The sequence below is a fragment of the Prionailurus viverrinus genome, chromosome D1, assembly GCF_022837055.1.
Source record: "Prionailurus viverrinus isolate Anna chromosome D1, UM_Priviv_1.0, whole genome shotgun sequence".
Classification (NCBI taxonomy): domain Eukaryota; kingdom Metazoa; phylum Chordata; class Mammalia; order Carnivora; family Felidae; genus Prionailurus; species Prionailurus viverrinus.
The window spans coordinates 30,899,697-30,918,943 of record NC_062570.1 but is presented as its reverse complement, the minus strand read 5'-3'; the positions used below and the strand labels follow the sequence as shown (position 1 = coordinate 30,918,943).

The window sequence follows — 19,247 nt, the reverse complement described above, 5'->3', positions numbered from 1 at the left end:
TGTCTCCATTCACTTATGGTCCTGCTTCCTGTGTGCCCCTGTTTCGGACAGAATGTCACTTGGGCTATTTCTAGGTGAGCTGCTGTTCATTTTCAGACATAGTGTGCTCACTTCTCTGAGAAATCCAGACATATCTGCTGCATTAAAAAATGATTAGGACAAACTAACTTAATCTTTTTTCTCTTTAACACCACATCTGCCTCAACTGTTTCTGGAGAGAATGTTCTGTGTGCCCATGGCTGACATGGTTTTAAAATAAATTACTTATGGGGCGCCTGGGTGGCGCAGTCGGTTAAGCGTCCGACTTCAGCCAGGTCACGATCTTGCGGTCCGTGAGTTCGAGCCCCGCGTCGGGCTCTGGACTGATGGCTCAGAGCCTGGAGCCTGTTTCCGATTCTGTGTCTCCCTCTCTCTCTGCCCCTCCCCCATTCATGCTCTGTCTCTCTCTGTCCCAAAAATAAATGTTGAAAAAAAAAAATTAAAATAAATTACTTATGGACTTACTCAGGGCATGTAAAGGTTCTATTTAAAAATAAATAAATAAAAGTGTCAGTAGATAAATAGTCTTTCTTTATCTTCCCTGACAGGTTGCTCCGAGTTTCGAAGGAATGCCAGCTCTTGCTGGCCAAGAAGGTGCTGCTGTGCCCGCTGCTGCAAGCCAGCCCTCAACACCCAGGGCAGTTGCTGGCCAGGCACCGCCTCTGCCTTCTACCCTAGAGACAGGGCTATTGAAGACACTTATGCCCAAAGGCAGGTATGGAGCCGGTGTGTCAGTAACGGGGACCCCTGCCTCTCACCACCTTCTCCGTGGCATCTGTATCTTCCCCACTGGGCGTTTTCACCCACACCCTCCAGGCTCCTCGCACTCAAATCTGAAATGGGTGTGGATGAGGGCACAATCGAGAGGCAGAGGGCAGTCACTCCAGTGTTTTCAGCCTCCTCTGCATGCCTGTGGCCTTTTTTCCTCTGCAGGCGCATGTCCCTGAGCACCATCGCAATCCTGAATTCTGTCAAGAAGGCTGTGGAGTCCAACAGCAGTCACCGGAGTCGGAGTACAGGAGGGTTGTCATTCCCTTTGAGTTCTCAAAGCCTGGACAAAATGTGCCATCGTGGTAAGTCCCAAGTCCCAGGGTGGCTCCAGGGGTTGGTAGATGTGTGGGGTTTTGTATCACAGACACAGTGAACACACAGATGAAAAGACAGAACAGGTCTCCCTTTCTTTGCTTTCAAAATGATTTCTGTTTTCTTCTCTTCAAAAAAAAATTTTTTTAATGTTTATTTATTTTTGAGACAGAGACAGAGTGCGAGCAGGGGAGGGGCAGAGAGAGAGGGAGACACAGAGAACCAGAGCAGGTTCCAGGCTCTGAGTTGTCAGCACAGAGACTAACACGGGGCTTGAACCCATGAACCGCGAGATCATGACCTGAGCCGAAGTTGGATGCCTAACCTACTGAGCCAACCAGGCGCCCCTCTGTTTTCTTATCTTTAAAACAAACAACTTTGGGGATTTGGGATTCTAGGTAATAAAACAGTGCATATTTATAAGAGATTTGGAAAAGAGAGTGAAGTGAAAACTCACCTGTAGCAGTAAGGTGTTAATTCTTCCAGTCTTTTTATTCCTCACACACACATGCCTTTGGCCTTATTTATAAAGTTGTGATCTTAGAGGCACCTGGGTGGCTCAGTCGGTTAAGCATCTGACTCTCGGTTTTGGCTCAGGTCATGATCTCATGGTTTCATGAGTTTGAGCCCCATGTTGGGCTCTGTGCTGACATTGATGAGCCTGGAGCCTGCTTCAGATTCTGTGTCTCCCTCTCTCTCTGCCCTTCCCCCACTTGCACTGTCTCCATCTCTCTCAATAAACTTAAGAAAAAAAAATTAAGTTGTGATCTTAGTGTGCATTTCTGGTTTGTAATCCACTTCTCTGCACATACTGACAACAACAGTGAACACTTTTCCATGAACTTTTCTTTCTATCTTTTCTCCCAGTGGCTTTGTAGTTTTCTATCTTACGGAAGTACTGGAACCTATTTACTATTACCCTATTCTTGGAAATATAGGTGTTTTTCAATTTTTTGAAGTAAGTAATGTCACAGTGAACATCCTTGTATATATGTAATCTTTAGGATTTAATTCCCAGCACTCAGAGGCCATGAACATTTTTAAAGCCCCAGACTGCCCTCTGTCATTCACTCCACATTGTACATTGGTGGGAGCAAAGGTACACCAGTGTCCCTTTTCCTTCTTAGAAACACTGGTTTTCCAGTTTTCCCTCTTCTTTGCCGAGCTTTGTAGGCCAAAACTGGTTATGGTTTTAATTTCCTAGTGGAGATGGACATTGTTTCTCAGGTTTATCATTTTTGGTATCTTTCTGAATTACCTCATTAGAAGAACACCTTATTTGGGATAATAACTCCATCAGATATTTTGCTAATATTTTTCCTGATTTGGTTGTTTTGCCCTTTGATATTGTGTTCGGGTGTTTTGGGACAGATAAAACTATACTGTTTTATCCTAGCAACTTCCTACAGCCTGGAGCAGGAGTCCAGCGGAGCTGTTGACCATGTAACGAAACGAGCGATCAGCACCCCTGAGAGTAAGTTCTCACGTGAATAAGCCAGCTCCTGCTGAGTATCTCCTGTGGTCACAGTGTGTCTGCTGGAGCTGCAGTAGGACTCCTTCTGTTGTGAGACACATCTTTTACTAGATAAGGGTGCTCCTGATGGTCAACCACATTGTAGTGCATTGTCAGACAGCGTCTCGTGATAATTGCAGTAACTCCATAGACTGAGCACTAGCTGAATGTCAAGCGCTCTTCTAAATGCTTTTATACATATGAACTCAGTGCAACTCCCAACCACCTGGTGAGGTTCCTCATTTGACAGACAGGGAAGCTGAGGCACAGCTTCCCTGGACAGTGTGCCTCTTGCATATTCCTGCCGGCCTCAGGCAGCCCTGCTGGGTGGCAGTCACGTGTGGGCCCTGGCAGGTGCTGTGTATGTCACAGAGATCAGCTGTGGAGCCAGCCAAGCCTTCGGGTTCAGTGGCCTGTTGAGGACCCACTGCCAGCTATGTGGAGAGCCTGTCTTACCCCGTTGGGTGGTTTTCCTAATCTTGTTATTTCCTTTTATTTCAAAGTAGAAGTGAGAGGACTTTGTCCCACTGCCTTGCTTTATAGTCCGCAGTCTAGTGCAGCATGCAAGGCCCTGCCAGGCGTGTCTTGGTGCCCTTCATGCCTTCTCACTTGCCACCTCCTCTGTCCTCTGCACGTCAGCCCTGGCAGTGGTGTCTGGGTCCTGCACGCACCCCCTCTTTCCTGACAGGAGGGTGTTTACGCGCCATGTCCTCACCTTCAGCCTCCCCTTCCCCAGTAGCCACTGCCTCACCCTCCAGCAAAAAGCCTCCTGGACTCTACAGGTGAGATGAGACGCCCCCTACCGGCGCTCTGACCACCTCAGTAGTGCTCACCTTGCCTCTACATAGAGCAGACCCTCGGACAATGCAGGTTTAAGCTGCACGGGTCCACGTACCTGCAGATTGTTTATAGTGCAGTGCAGTAAACGTATCTTCCATGTGATTCTGTTAACATTTTCTGTTCTCCAGCGTGCCTTATTATGAGTACAGTATGTGACACGTGTAACATACAAAATATGTGTTAATCCTCTGTTGATGCTCTCAGTAAGGCTTCCCTCTGGTCAACAGTAGGCTATTGGTAGTTAAGTTTTGGGGGAGTCAGAAATTATGCGTGGATTTTCAACTATGGAGAGGGTGGTGGCAGCCCCCCCTCCCCCCACGTTGTTGTTCAGGGACAGCCGTCCTCCTTCATTTGTCCTTATGGTTATACAAGCTGTCCTGTGCAGCTTACTCACTGGGCTGCCACTGTGCCTGCAACATGGTAGGAGTGAGAGAGATGTTAAGTGCCAGGTTGAATGGCGATGGTTTCCTGCCTGCAGTCCCTGTGTCCTACAGCCTCTCTGCCCTGGCATTGCTGCTCTTGGGGCATGACTGCTGGATGAGCACATGCCCCATGTGCTGGATGAGCTGGATGTGCCCATGACTGCTGGATGAGCACATGTGTTCTTCTCTTTGGTAATGGAGCAGCCCAGGAGCAGGCATTCAGTCAGTTTGAGTTGATTGAGCACATAATGTGTTCTGGCTACTTGCCTGGAGGGTCTAGGACCTGAGGTGCTGTGATCTAACTAGTTAGTGGGTTACAGAGCTTCCATCCAGGTCCTCCTTTTACAGGAGATGAACGGACCAGCAGAACTCCTGCCCCACCCATCCTCTGATGACAACTGAATCAGGACTGCTTTTGTCATTAAAAGCAGTAATTTGGGGGTCCTGTTTATGGAACAGATATAATGTTATATATGTGAAAAATTCAACCTCTTTGAAACAGACAAGTTTTCTGTATATTGTTTGTTCTTGGTTCAGAGGCACTGAGTACTTCTATTTTGGCATTAGGAACCATATGCCCCAGAAATGGGAAGTGCCTCTCATTTTAGTTCCACTCATCACCACGAGCCTCTCATTTCAGTGCTTGGTTGGTTTCCTAGCAGCCTGAGCTCCTCAGCAGCAAAGCCTGGCTTGCTGCATTAAATCTGCTTGGATTTGTGTGCATGGAGCTGTCTCAGGTGTCCCCAGGTCGACAGAGCACTTTTTCTTTATGTAGTCTCTTGAATGTAAAATTCCTGGCCATCCTTATTCTTAACCAGGAAGGAATACGTGAGGAGGATCTCCCATTAGTTCTCCTTCCTGGGAATTATTAGATCATGTAAAAACACTCAGTTCGGTCTGTTCTGTGGTTTATAAATACAAATTCTGTTAACTCTTAGGTGGGGTTACTCTCAGGAAGTGGCCTCCACTCTATGGGAGCAGGAGGAAAAATGGTGTTCAGCATTAGCAAAGTGGCTTTGCTAAATGGAAATGAGTCATTTTCAGAGCTAGATCTTAAGTGGATATCTATTCGGAGTTCAGCAAGTCCCTCTTACTGCTGTCACTCGGGCAGCAAAGATGCTCCTGCTTTTGATTCTAAGCGCTTACGATGTATACAGGGAATCTGAGGGCCACCAAACCGCTGCCTATTGCCTGGATGTGCTCAGGTTTCCAAACTGGAAACAGAATGTGCACGTAAGGAAAGGGAGTTTGAACCGCAGCACGAGAAGAGGCCTCCCAGAAATAGGAATGAGCACAGCTGAGCTGAGTGGCACCATGATGAAAATACAGATCTCTTATCAGTTAACATAGCTTAAGTAGTTCACAGACACATAGCACTGCACATGTACTGGTGGACTTTAAAACAGACTAGAAAGATCTAATTGGTGTTCTAAGAAGGTTACAGTGTGGGGGGAGAAAGCTTATGTCGCAATTGGTTTTGTGGGAGGTACGCAGCCTCTGACAGGATAGCCAACAGCCAGCCAGCTGTTGAGCCTGTGCTGTGTATCCCCGACAAGTGTGATGGTACAGGACAGAGGAGGGAGCAAGTCCCTGGGAGAGGTGTCACCACCCAGGTCTCAAGTGACTGGTATTGTCAGCAGGATGAGTTCCAGGCAGCAGGGACTGCATGTGTAGACCGGAGCCAGGAAGAGAACAGTGATAATCGGACACGGTGGCCCACAGTGTGGGAATATAGCAAGTGGGTTGGTAAGGGTGGCTTGGGGCTGACTCACACAGAGGTTGTTATGTCCAGCTTACACAGAGGCTAGATTTGAGGCCTCCTCTAGAACACTGAGCCATCAGGATGCGTAAGCAGAGCAGCCACCTCACCAGATCTTTAAACTTTAGTGACATAGGGGATAACTGCTAATAAATTACATAATTGTTAGCCTTTCTTCAGCACTGACCTTGTGCCAAGTACTGTGTTAAGAACTTAACATAAATAATCTCATTTCATCCCGACAACCCTGAGGCAGGTACATCTGTATCCCATTTTGGAGATAAAGAAACTTGAGGTTTTTAGAGTAATTTCACACAGCTAGTAAGACCCAGAGCCAGAATTCCCATCAAGTCTGATTCAAGTCTGTTCCCACACTCTGCTCCCTGCCTCCCAGGGGGGAACTGGAGGAAGGGGAGGCCATGGTGGAGACCACTGTGCTAAGTTGGAGTGGAAGAGGAGATAGGAGGAAGGTGGACGTGACCCGTTACTAGCTTTCCCACCTGGCATTCCCAGCTTGGACAGACCATCAATAGGAAAGAGATTCAGAAGGACCGTGCTGAGGAGCAGGGGTAACGAGTTGGCTAAGTGTCTTCAGGGAGTGTAGTGTGGGAGTAGGAAACGCAGGACTCCGGAGGGAGGTCAGAGCTGGGTGAAGTTTCGGGGCGGGGGGGAGGGGGTCACTGGTGTGTTGGCAGTAACAGGAGACATAGGGTGGGCGAGGAGCCAGACGCCGTGAACAGTGGGTACACAGGGGTCAGCAAAGCTGTCTGAGGAGGGAGTGGTCCAAGGAGAGAGCCAGGGGACCACAGATGGGATATCAGGAAGACGAAGTCTCATCCTGCAAAAAGTCTAATTGAGGCCTTATATGGCCCCTGGATTTAGATTTGACAGCACTTGGGGCCTGATGCAGATGACAGAGTAAGACTGTAGCAGAAGCTCCAGGGCTTTGCTCCGGTGATTTTATGTATGTCTATTTCCTACTGGCTTTTCATTAATAGTGCTGCTTTCCCCTTTATCCAGGGACCATCAATGATGTCACATTTGGAGCAGGAGTCAGCTACATAGTCACACCACGGACGCCTTCTTCAATCAAAGGCAAGTTCCCTTCTTGTCAGATATATTAGCTGTTTTTGAGTAGGAAATCTGAATTTGTGTCTGATTCCCTTTCAGAGAAAATTGAAACCCAGTGTCAAGGAAATGACATTTTATGTTTATCACTTCCTGATAAACCGTAAGTTTACCAAGAGTTCCTTTTGAGGTAAATGTTTTTGTCAGTGTTTTATCTTTAGTTCCAGAGTAATTGTCTCTTTCCTTTCCCTAGGGCCCCGCAGCCTCAGCAGTGGAACGTGAAGTCCCCAGCCAGAAATAAAGATAACCCGGCCCCCAGCAGGAGGTCACTCCGAAAGACCCCACTGAAAACAGCCAACTGAAACCGTGTGTTTGGGAGTGTCTGGGAGGCAAGAGCTCTAAGGACATGGTGTGTCCTGTCTGCAGAGTCCGCTTCCCTCACCCCCAGGGAGAGGGCAGCTTTTAGTGTGCGATACCAGAGACGTTCCTGTGATTCCAGCCCGTAACTGTTCACCTGTGTGGGCTGACCAACCTTTTACATTTCTCTTTATGAATATATGAAATATGAAAAAAGTTGTAAAATATTAGAGAAATGTCTTAGCTATTTAAAATATTCTAACTTTACTCCATTTGAAAGTATCAAGTTCATTCTGGTAAACTGTATTCTGGTCCTTAAGGAACACAACTTAACAGATGAGTTTTCTATTATATAAATCAGGCCTCTGTTATCTGTTTGGAATTCCCTACATAGTTTCCTGTATCTAATGATGAAAGTTTGACTGTAATTATTTTTTTATTCTTATTTATAAATTAGAAGTTTTTAAAGTGTACAGCTTTCTAAAATGGAATAATAAAGGTTAAACATAAATACAGCCTTCTATGTTCAAAAGAATATTTCTATTTTTAACACAGGGTTTTTACTGGTAGTCATTTTAATTTACATGAAATGTTTAATAATAAAACCCTCCCAGCCTGGAGAACTATGAGAAATAAATGTTTAAAAAAAAAAAAAAAAAAAAAAAGAATAAAACCCAACTTTCCTTGTAGGGGGAAAAAAAAAGCCTTTGTCAGTAATGTTCAGTTCCTGTCCCTTTGTCTGCCTAACAGCACACATCCTTCTTAGTGTGTGAATGTAGGCCTGCTCGTGAAAGTACCCCCTTGGGTCCTGACCTGCGTGCACTAATGCTGGCTTGTCTTAAGCTCCACAAAGACTGCTCCCACGAGGGAGAATGGCTTTGGTGTCTTCTTCTGATGCCATTGGGTAACCTTAAAACATGTCCATTCATGTTTTGTCCAAGAGTGACCGGGAAGAAATTCAGTCAGTTCACTTTTTAATCCCAGGACTACAGAAGCAAAAGTGCAGGGTTACTGTGTTGCTATTTTTTTTAAATAAATGTGGTAATTGGATCTGAAAGGTAGAATGTCATTGTGCTCTACCCCTCAGCTCTCCCATATATGAACAGTGACACACATGGACGTTGTCATTGGCAGAGGAAGTCACAGAGCAGTGTTGAGTAAAGATTTATCTCCAGATCAGGTAGACGGTACTTGATGGCAGTCTCTCTTTAAACCTGGGACTATACCATCTTAAATGTATTTGCCTAACAAAATGCTAGGAAAAAGAGGTAAACCCAAGGTAAGAGCATATAAGAAAGAGAAATAATGAGGCAGGGTTTTTTTTTTTTAAAGCTTTTATAAATGAGGTTTAACAAATACCAACTTCTAGGTGTGTTAGTACAAGTCTCTACGTACAGCAACAGCCACACCAAAGGCCACAACAGCCTTGTAGAGGCTTCGAGTTTTCAGTCGCATTCACATTTTAAAAACACATGAATGTTCCTTTACGGCCTATATTTTTACGTTAGGCAACTACTTCCCAGACTCCATACTCGCTTCTGTCAGACCCAGTTCACATGGCACTAGGATAGGAGGTTTTAGGGTCATAAGAAGGGAGGTGATAAGGCTGCCCTATCACTATGACAACCAAGATGGCAGTCAAAGTGTTGCTTCCCAGAGAACAGGGACACTATCCCTTTCTACCAAATAGGGGTGAAGATGAAGGGACAGTCTTAAGTCTAAGCATTCAAGACCCAAATGCAAAAGAAGATGGGTACCATTAAGCAATTATGAAGAGTTGCCCACCGCTTCTGCCAAATACCCCATGGTAAAGTATTCACATAACTTACAAAAGAAAAGTCAACATAAGTCTCAAGTATTCAATTAAAAAAAAAAAAAACCCAAAGTAGAAAAAATTAAGACACTGAAGTTTAATACCAAGATGACTACATCCTTCCACCCAAAAACCATCCTTTAAGCACACAGTGGAACTGGGGGGTGCTCCTCTGAGCAGCTCCTTCTTCAAACCTCTTCACATTGTGAGTTTAACACAGCAACATATCTGAGGCAAAGAACATCTGCTCTTGAAGAACAAAGGCTTTATAACGATGTTTCTAATGTCCCACACACAATGAGCTGCAGTGTCTTGAGTAGAAAAAGACTTTAAAATCAAAATCAGAAAATGGCCTTGATTCAGGCATTTCACTTTTCTCACCATCAGGCTTTCTGCCCTGGCTGCACTACCCAACCGGCTTCAAAAGGCTGGCCTCTCTGCCGCCACATAATGGTTTATTGTGAAGCAAGAGGCAAACTGCGGTGTCTGTGCTTTCTTCATGGCAAAGGGAATAGTGGAATTCATTGTCTTAAAAAACATTATTGTAGTTGATTTCAGAACTGCCTTTGGCCCTGGACAGTCTTAGGAACTACACAAATAAGTAAAATGAATTTTAAAACCAAACAGCAGCCGCTGCTTTGTTTCATGAGCCATCCACAACCAAAAAGAGCTCTGTCACAGGGGACCCAAAGGTTGGGATGCCACATGGAGGACACCTACCCTTCCTGAAGTGTACACCTTAGAACTGTCCAACACAGTAAAGCTAACATAGAGCCACTGTCTGAGCATTAAAGATGGCAGTGCGCATGCTGGCCAGCCTTCATGTTAGTAGCCAGTATTTAGAGTGGGGCACAAGACTCAAGTCCAGGGATTGGCTGACATTTCACATGTATGTCTAAGCAGTTCTGGGTGGTCTTTGGGCACAGGTAGTTTGAGTGAAGAGGCCATTCAAAGCTAACCTTAGAGCTCCTTATGTCTTTAGGAGAGATGCAAACAGATACTAACATTATTCAACTGGAATTTTTTTTTTAAGGTTTCCTAAGTAACAATGATCTGATGTATAGCCAACGTAAGTTCTCTTGTGAAAAATGCTGATACTTATGTGGAAAAAAGGAATGTTCCAATAAGCCTCCTTGAGAGGATTTCTTGGGTCAAAATACTCTTTAATCATTGATATCTTCCAATTTAACACTAGTAGTTTGGAACTCCTACCTTAAGTTGAAATTTTTAAAAAAATAGGTTATTTAACACTGTACTGACAACATATTTACAGTTTAAATAGAAATTTTCTTTTCAATAACCAAAATACATCTTTAGCAAAAATTTAGAATGTAAAATTTTATAAAATACCCATAGAAAAGCAGAACATGATTTTAGTACCATTTCAGATTTCACCTAAAATGAAGGTTTTCTTTAAATACTGAACATCCCACACATCCACCCCACCCCCCAAAGGACAAGCAGGGTTCCTACAGGTGAGAAGATCCCTTCTTCCAACAAACAATATATCTTCCTGATCTGAGCTGTTTTAATAACATTCCAAAGAGATTTTCCACGAAGGACACTAAAATACTGATCAATAGAACCTTTAAGAACAATGAGTACAGTGCTGACTGTGGGCCACTATGAAACAAGGTCATTGCATAAAATGCCACTTTTCTGGACTGACTGGTTCAAACTCCAGCTGCAAGGTTTCACGGTGGGTCATGCTCTCAAGTCCTGCAGTACTGGTGCTATGTGGCTGCCCTGTGGCCCCTCTCACGGGGCTCACCCTAGCTGATGTCAGTGAGTGGCAAATACACTGCCTTCAGAGGCCCATGGTGCCCAGCCCAACTTCTGTGAGCAAGAGCCTCACAGTGACCCTAACACTCAGGTGGGAACAAGGCCAGAAATAGACTGGGAATCAGCCTCAGTGAAATAGAATTTTTTTCCTTATGATGACTGGGCCCAGCTGGAGGGAACTTCTTTTATTTATGTGGCTTGTTAAAAAGTAAGAAAGAAGTAGCAGTCAACTTTGGCCAAACAAAAAGCTTTTGCGCAAGTGTGTAGCTCTGTCCAAGTGCACTTGGCCCCGGGCTGTTCTTGATAGGAGTTTCTGGTGGAGGTATTTGCGTGTGCTCCCTCAGCCACACCGTCAGATCTCAGATCACAAATGATGACTTGTGTCTGAAGTCGCCCTGCAAGGCCAGCACAGGGTTAGACACGGCTATCCTCTACCAACCAAGGGGCCCGAGGAGGACAGGAAGAGGAACAGAGGAAGTCAGGTCTAATCACGGTTTTCCTGGAGAAGAAACTTTAAGGCAAAACAAATCAAATGAAACCATTCTTCAAAAGTAACATCTACTAGAGCCTGAGAACTATGATGCCAGAGTGTATAAAATATTGTATCAGGAGAGTTTCCAAGAAGGAATGTCATTTTCCTGCTTGAAGACCCCCCTTTCTAGGTTCTGAAACTCCTTTCCTTACCTCTTCCTCTGTCCTGACATAGTTAACTCCATCTGACTTCCCCGGACTCTTGTAACTGAAATACGAGAGAGAGGACTTCAGTGACTACTGATTTTTCATAGGATGTCAACTTAAACTTTGGTTTTGTCACTTAAGACAGAAGACAGGCTCACCTTTCACTATTCTGCTTATTATTGATGAAGTAACCCCGTCTGTATGCACAGCAGATGCCTACTGTTATCAGGGCCAGTACAGCAAGCACCACCAGGATCCCCCCAATAATGCCACCAATGTTCAGGTCATCTGGAGAAAGATGGATGGAGGGAAGAGAGAATACACACTATCTGGTCTTATAAAAGCCCCTGACCCCACTGTGCCTCCCTCCTTTATCCTTCCACATCGCCGCCCTGCCCCCTCATGCCTACCCCAGCCAGCAGAGTGAGAGCACTTAAAACTCTTTCTAGCCCATTAATAAATAGGACCCCATACTCCTGATCTCACTTGTAAAACTACTGAGACCTCCACAGTTGAAATGCTATTATACTTAATCCTGTATTAAAAGGGGCTTAGCGTTGTATAAAAGGCTTTAAAATCCTTGGGGTGCCTGGGTGGCTCAGTCGGTTAAGCGTCCGACTTTGGCTCAGGTCATGATCTCATGGTTTGTGGGTTCAAGCCCCGCATCGGGCTCTGTGCTGACAGCTCAGAGCCTGGAGCCTGCTTTGTGTGTCTCCCTCTCTCTCTGCCCCTCCTGCTTGTGTCTCTAAAAAATAAATAAATGTAAAAAATTTTTTAAAAATTAAAAAAAAATCCTCTGGTTAAATCCCTGAAAATATTATTAATGGAGGAAATGGTTTCACTATAAAGACAGAATAAGGTGCCAGGAATCTCAAAGAAGAAAAAGTTCCTAATTTCCAGGGATTCCCTTTGCTGTGGATTATTTGGGGGAAGAGAACTAGTTTCACACAGTACTTAAAGGTAAAAATATGAGGCAGGAACGTGACCTTTCACCAGCAGCTGCCTGGCCTCATATCAATAAGCCCTCTTAGAGGAAACCCCTTGATCCCCTCCTCTTCCCATTTCTATATACGGGGCAAAGATACTCAGTCCCTGTCAGCTGGGGAACTGGGGGTGTTTCCTTCATGCAAATAAAAATGCAATGGAAAACAACTTGGAAGTTGTTAAAATTCTCCTTTATCTCAGTGCAGTGATTTCAAATGTGAGTGTGCATTTAAAAATTGAAATTCTGACTTTAAAACATCCAATTCCCAACCTCTATCACTAGAGATTCAATAGGTTTGGGGCAAAGCCCAGGAATCTTCCTCCTGCCCTGGAGCAGTTTCCCAAATTTGATAGATGACAAGAATCACCTGGAATGTTTTACACACAGACATTTCCACAGACACTCCCCTGGGGACTGAGTCCATACGCCTGGGGTGAGGCCTTGGAATCTGTATGTGCAAGTGCACTCAAATGATTCTCATGATCAGGCAAGTCTGGAAAACACTGCTCTGGGGTCAGTTATACCCAGGAAGGAAGGAGGTGTGCTCCATCCTGCCCCCAACACCACCCCTTCAGAACCAGTACCCTAGAGACAGCATCATCACAGAATAGGGTAAAGTTACTGGGGCTAAAACTCTGGGTTTCAGCTTATAACAAAATGGTTATAACTGGATAAATTGCTGGAGACCTTACACAATGTTATGTTTTGATAATCCTATCAATAACCAAAGAAATGGAGTTTATTTGAAAAGTGACATGATTAGCTACGTTCCCAACACCAGAAGACTCCTGAAGGTCTATTTTGAGGAGATAAACATATTGCAAGTACCCACTTCTTAGTCATTTAGCTGTTACTCAGAACTCTCTCATCTTTCCTTTCAATGTCCCCTAATGGGTTTTGGTGAATCCAGTCATCTCCAGAAGAAAGCTGACCTATGGCACAATAGTTGTCTAAACTGATGGTCTAATATTAAATTAAAAATGTTCTATCCACTTGCCAGTCTTCAGATGAAATATTTTCAAAAAATAACTCACAGACTTCCATCATCTGCTCCTCACATCTGGCTGAGCCTGCATCATTAGAAGCAATGCAGTAATACTGCCCAGAGTCTTCCTTGTGAACAGCACTGAAAACCTGTTTCCGGAAATCACAAGTAAACCACGAGACTAATCAACAGGGTGCACCTCTGGGGACAGAAGAGAAGATACTGCCATGCTTCTCCCCTACCAAGCTGCTAAGTTCAGAACATAGTAAAATGTCTATTTGCTCTTAGTTTCCTTTTGGCTTCCTGGTCAGTGTCCAGGTTCTTCCCCGATAATTTTTTCCCAAGTCTTGCCCAAGAGCTCCTGAACAATGAGATCTCATTAGGTTTCTGGAGACATCAAAGCCTAATAACATTCAGAATGCAATGTGAGCTTTACTTTTATTCAGGGAAAGGGACTCTCTGATAATGATTGTTTCTCAGGCAACACTTGGGCAATACAAATACAGAGGATCCTAGTATAACCTGCTTGTGGCTACGTTAGATACACCACCAGGACATGTAGCTGTGGTAAAAGCTCGGTGAGATGCTGCTGAGGGCAATTCTGTCTTCTGCACATGACCAATCTTACTTCGTCTCTCCCCCCACCCACTTCCCACCACCACCACTAGGTCATTTTGAAGAAAATTCTAGACACATTTTATCCATAAATACTTCAGTATGCATCTCTAAAAGACAAGAGCGTCTTAACATTGTAACAATACCATTATGGTACCTAAAGCAACTAACAATTCCTTAATCAAATATCCAGCCAGTAATCCAATTTCCCTGATTGTCTCATGATTTTTATAATTGGTTATTCATATCAGGACCCTAACATCATCCACCCATTACATTTGTTTACTATCCCTTCATAATCACATAATCACACTTTATTCTCCAGGTTTCCCTTTATTTTATCCCCTTAGAACTTGTTATAGAAAGAAGGGGAGGTTCATTTTTCCCACAGAATCTCCAACATTATGGGTTTTTAGCTCCTGTGTTATAAAGTTCATTGTCTCTCTCAATAAGTGCTCTTTCCACAATAGGAATCCCTTCCCCAATAAAGATGTTTCTATCCTCACCTCTGAGAAGAGATCTTACCAGAGTGCCTGTTTCAGAGTTTAAGAGAAAAGAGGAGTTTCGAAATCTGGGATTGGCTCTGGAATCTGTGGGCAGCGGCACGTCATTTCGATACCAGCTGTAGTGAGGCCGGGGGAAGCCCTCACTCTCCTGGCACTGCAGCGTGGCTGTCTTGCCCACGGGTACAGCCTTTGGTACTCTGCACACAGGAGGTACCGGCTTCACTGTGGGAGAAACACAGGTTGGGGTTTAAAATCGGCAACATGGCTTCTTATCAAAGCCCACAATAAATCTCCAAAACCAGGAAAACCAGCCAGGGGATTCCTGCACCACTGCCATCCCCACATCCTGCCTGCAGGCTCTGATCTGCCACTGCATCTGCCTCACAGCTCACCCCCCACATATAGTCCCACAACGCATTTCTAATGCCTCCATCTCCCTGAGGAGCACCTCCTACAGCTGGTGGAGGGGAGTGGCAGGAGTTCCACTTCCCTTCTCGCCTTCCACCCCGACTCAGTCCAAGCTCTGCAAGTCCTGCAATACCCCCTGGGATGTAGCTCTAGAAAGAAAGAAAGAAAGAGCTGATCTTTATTCTTTTTTCCCCTTCCCCAATCCTTTTTTTTTTTTTTTAATAGACAGACTCATGAGGCCTGAAAGGGAGAACATGTTTTAACTTCATGTGAGTTACTACCTTGCACAGTTAACTCAATGACAATCTCATCAATTTCTTTGCGGTCATTTCGAGCAACCACTTCACAGCGATAAAGGGCTGAGTCTGTCCGGGTCACATTCCAGATCCTTAAAGACGTTTTACCCAATAATTCTGCACGACCTGCCAAATCTCCTACAGAAAAGAGGAAACAGAACACAAAAAAAAAAACTGTTTAAAAACATTTTGGGGGTAGCCTGGGTGGCTCAGTCAGTTAAGCATCTGACTCTTGATTTTGGCTCAGGTCAGGATCTCATGGTTGGGAGTTCGAGCCCCATGTCCGGCTCTGTGCTGACAGTGTGGAGCCTGCTTGGATTCTCTCTCTCCCTCTCTCTCCACCCCTCCCCCACTTGCTCTCGATCTCTCTCTCAATATAAATAAAAAGATAAAAACTTTAAAAAATAAAAATAAAAAGTAAGAACATCTTTGCCACTTAAAGAAGGTGGCTTCTGGAGCCAGCATTTAATGCCTCAATTAGGAGATTTCAGACTGGATTTTGTTTCTGCTCCTCTACAACAGAGATGAACTGAGGACACTGAGCAGCAAAATAGTACCTGGTGTGTAAGAGGACTCATTACATGTGTCTTTGTTGTTAAAGCAGGGACCTCATTTCCTCTTCATCATTCCCAGCCAGGATTCCCCATTTAAAGAGAAAAAAAAATCAAACAAACAACATTAAAAAACAACCAGTATTCATAAATGGTGGTGGGATAACTGGATATCCACATGCCAGAGAATGAGATTGGACACCTACCTCATACCATACACAACAAAGACCTTTCTGTAAGAGTTAACAGTATGACTCTTAGGAAAAAAACATCGACATAAATCATCATGACCTGGGATTAAGCAATGATTTCTTAGAAATGGTACCAAAACCATAAGGATAAAAAAAGTTACATTGGCCTTCATTGGACTTTCATAAAAAATTTAAACACTTCTGTGCTTCAAAGGACACATGCAAATTTTGAAAAGACAATCCACTGAATTGGAGGAAGTATTTACAAATCATGAATCTGACAAAGGGCTAGTATCCAGAATATATAAAGAATTTGCAACTCAAAAATAATTAGACAAATAACCTAGTTAAAAATGGACGAAGGATTTGAGTAGACATTTCTCCAAAGAAAATATACAAATGTCCACTAAGAACATGAAAAGATGCTCGAAATCATTAGTCACCAGGGAAATGCAAATCAAAACCACAATGAGATACCACTTCACGCCCACATAGGGCAGAACTGAAAAGATGAACAATTATAAGTGTTAGTGAGGATGTGGGGAAATAGACTGCTAAAGGGATGTAAAATGGTGTAGCCACTTTGGAATAGAGTTTGGCAAGTTCTCAAAAACAACAACGACAACAACAACTATACATGCAACTACCATATTACCTAGCAATTATACTTTTGGTCATTTATCTTCCCCAAATGAAAACTTATATTTACACAAAAACCATTATTGTCTACATGAATACCCACAGCAGCATTATTGATAATAGCCAAAAATTGGAAACAACCCAAATGTACATCAATTGATAAATGGATTTTAAAAATTAGCCTACTTACAATGGAATATTCTTCCATATAAAAAGGAATGCAGTAGTGACACATGCTACAATGTGGATGAACCTTGAAAACAATATGCTAAGTCAAAGAAGTCACAAAGGACCACACACTGTATGCCTCCATTTCTATGAAGTGTCCACAACAGGCAAATCCACAGAGACAAAGGAGATTACCGGCTGCCAGGAGGAGGGGATTAAGGGGAGGGGAGTAACTATAATAAACATGTAGTTTCTCTGGAGGCTGGTGAAGGTGTTCTGGAATTTGATGGTGGTGAAAGATATATATCTTTGTTGAATATACTAACAACTACTGAAGTATATACTTTAAAAGTATGAGTTTTATACCAAATTGTATCTTAATTTTTAAAACATTTAAAGCACAAAAAGATGGTAACTCTTTCAAAGAAGCATGAAGAACCTAAAGAATGACAAATAAGGGAAGGAGTTAGGAGGAAAATGACACAAACATAGAAACTAATTATTACCAAACCTGCTGAATGGTGGCAAGAACAGGAAGGATTTACCATAATATAATAAAAACAGCAAAATGCTTATTGCAAAGGATGAACATTCCAAAGGTATTTTCTAATAGGAAGGTTTGTTATTCAGCAGCCCTCAGTAGAGGATTAGAATTTCAACAATTTTTTTTTTTTTAATTTTTTTTTTCAACGTTTTATTTTATTTTTGGGACAGAGAGAGACAGAGCATGAACGGGGGAGGGGCAGAGAGAGAGGGAGAAACAGAATCAGAAACAGGCTCCAGGCTCTGAGCCATCAGCCCAGAGCCCGACGCGGGGCTCGAACTCACGGACCGCGAGATCGTGACCTGGCTGAAGTCGGACGCTTAACCGACTGCGCCACCCAGGCGCCCCTAGAATTTCAACAATTTAAGAAATTAGTAAATAAAAATCTATCAAAGATATGGGTGTGTGTGTGTGTATTATTGAGAATATTATTCAACCATAAAAAAGAATGAGATTTTGCCATTTGTGACAACATGGATGGGCCTACAGGGTATTATGCTAAGTGAAGTGAGGTCAGACAGAGAAAGACAAGTACCATACGATTTCACTTACATGTGGAATCTAAAAAACAAAACAATAGAAAAAAACCAAACATATTAATAAATACAGAGAACAAATTGGTGGTTGCTGGAGGGGAGGAGGGTGAGGTGAAGGGAATTAAGAGGCACAAAATTCCAGTTATAAACTAAGTCACAGAGATAAAAAGTACAACATAGGGAACACCATCAGTGATATGGTAATCATGTACAGTGACTACACTTTTTGCAGTGAGCCTGAGTCAGGTACAGATTTGTCTAATCACTAGGCTGTATACTTGAACCTAATATAACACTGTATTTCACCCATACTTCAATAATAAAATTTTTAAAGATCTATCAGGATGTTTTTAGCACAGACCTGAACTGAGGCAAGAGGAGAGACCAAGCAGATTCAAGTTTTCCTCCAGCCTTCATATTTTGTGTGTAAATACCTTCCCCCTCCCTCTGGCTAAGAGTGTTTAATTCCCAGACACAGAAGTGCTTTAAGAAAATTCCTGCTTCGTTTTTCTGATGATCACAAGTGTGTGTACAGGGTTTATCAGCAGCAGCCTAAGTTGCCAGAGAAAATGGACTTGTTTTCTGGGAAAAATATTTCCATGTCTTCAAAATTAAGAGGTGGAGGAGACACTGGTGAGGGAAAAAATGGTATTTAAAAGCCTATCACTCCTGATGATATTGGGGACCCAAAGCAGGAAGACTGAGATTAGGCTGTTTCCACAAAATCTCCATTCTCCTCTGAAGCCTCAACTAGCAGGTTCTCTGACAACTCCGAAGCCAGCCTTTAGAAGTTGCTGCATTTGTCCCTCATGTCTACCATGTCCCTCCTGTCAGAGTGAAGGGAAGGTCCCATGGTATTCATCTGTAATTCCTCCTTCTCCCTCCCTTGCCACAGCCAGCCCTTAGCAACCCCTCCTCATCTCTCTCTACACTGCCTTGACCTTAGCTCAGGCCATTAGCAACTCCCTTCTGCAATCTGCAAAAAATTCAGAATTAGCACTTCTACTCTGAGTTTCCCTCTCCAATCTCTTCTCTACAAGGCAGGCAAGTCAGTCTTCCTGAAGTGTAAATGAAATCATGACACTTTCCTCCTAAAAATCTTTATGGACCCTCATTCTTGCCTGGCCCTGGCATGCCTTCCCAGCTGTGGAGAATCCCTCCTCTCTCCCCTCCCTAAGTCCCAGCTATGGTGGACAACTTGCAGTTTCCCTGAGCCAAGCTGCTTTTTGCTTCCACATCTTTATATACAACACTCTTTCTTGCCCAACACCTTTATCCACCCCTCTTCACCAGCCCCTCACTGGTTACCCAGCTTCATCACCTTGTCTAGATGTCACTTCTGGGAAGCCTTCCCCACCACCCACCCTGCCCCTACTTCATGCAACCTGAGAACACCCTATGCTGACCTCTGTTCTAGCAAACGCTTTCTCAACATGGGAAGTGTGGCACATAGTAGGTGCTCAGTAAAT

General features: G+C 43.7%; 2 protein-coding genes across 5 annotated transcripts in view; one reads left to right on the top strand and one right to left on the bottom strand.

Moving 5' to 3' along the window:
• NCAPD3 (non-SMC condensin II complex subunit D3) overlaps window positions 1–7,596 on the top strand; it is a 72,480-nt gene extending 64,884 nt beyond the window's left edge. For all 4 annotated transcript variants that reach the window (XM_047877559.1, XM_047877558.1, XM_047877557.1 and 1 more), the window contains 6 exons: window positions 588–754; window positions 973–1,112; window positions 2,519–2,596; window positions 6,677–6,751; window positions 6,827–6,887; window positions 6,978–7,596. In XM_047877559.1, the coding sequence (XP_047733515.1) occupies window positions 588–754; window positions 973–1,112; window positions 2,519–2,596; window positions 6,677–6,751; window positions 6,827–6,887; window positions 6,978–7,086 (630 nt within the window). In that variant the 3' untranslated portion in view covers window positions 7,087–7,596. The remainder of the gene's footprint in view (window positions 1–587; window positions 755–972; window positions 1,113–2,518; window positions 2,597–6,676; window positions 6,752–6,826; window positions 6,888–6,977) is intronic.
• An 807-nt stretch (window positions 7,597–8,403) lies between these two features.
• JAM3 (junctional adhesion molecule 3) overlaps window positions 8,404–19,247 on the bottom strand; it is an 81,604-nt gene continuing 70,760 nt past the window's right edge. Inside the window, exons 4-9 of the mRNA XM_047877561.1 lie at window positions 15,135–15,287; window positions 14,465–14,667; window positions 13,374–13,473; window positions 11,513–11,642; window positions 11,361–11,415; window positions 8,404–11,071 (exon numbers count right to left, since the gene is read on the bottom strand). Coding sequence (XP_047733517.1) covers window positions 11,036–11,071; window positions 11,361–11,415; window positions 11,513–11,642; window positions 13,374–13,473; window positions 14,465–14,667; window positions 15,135–15,287 — 677 coding nt within the window. The 3' untranslated portion in view covers window positions 8,404–11,035. The remainder of the gene's footprint in view (window positions 11,072–11,360; window positions 11,416–11,512; window positions 11,643–13,373; window positions 13,474–14,464; window positions 14,668–15,134; window positions 15,288–19,247) is intronic.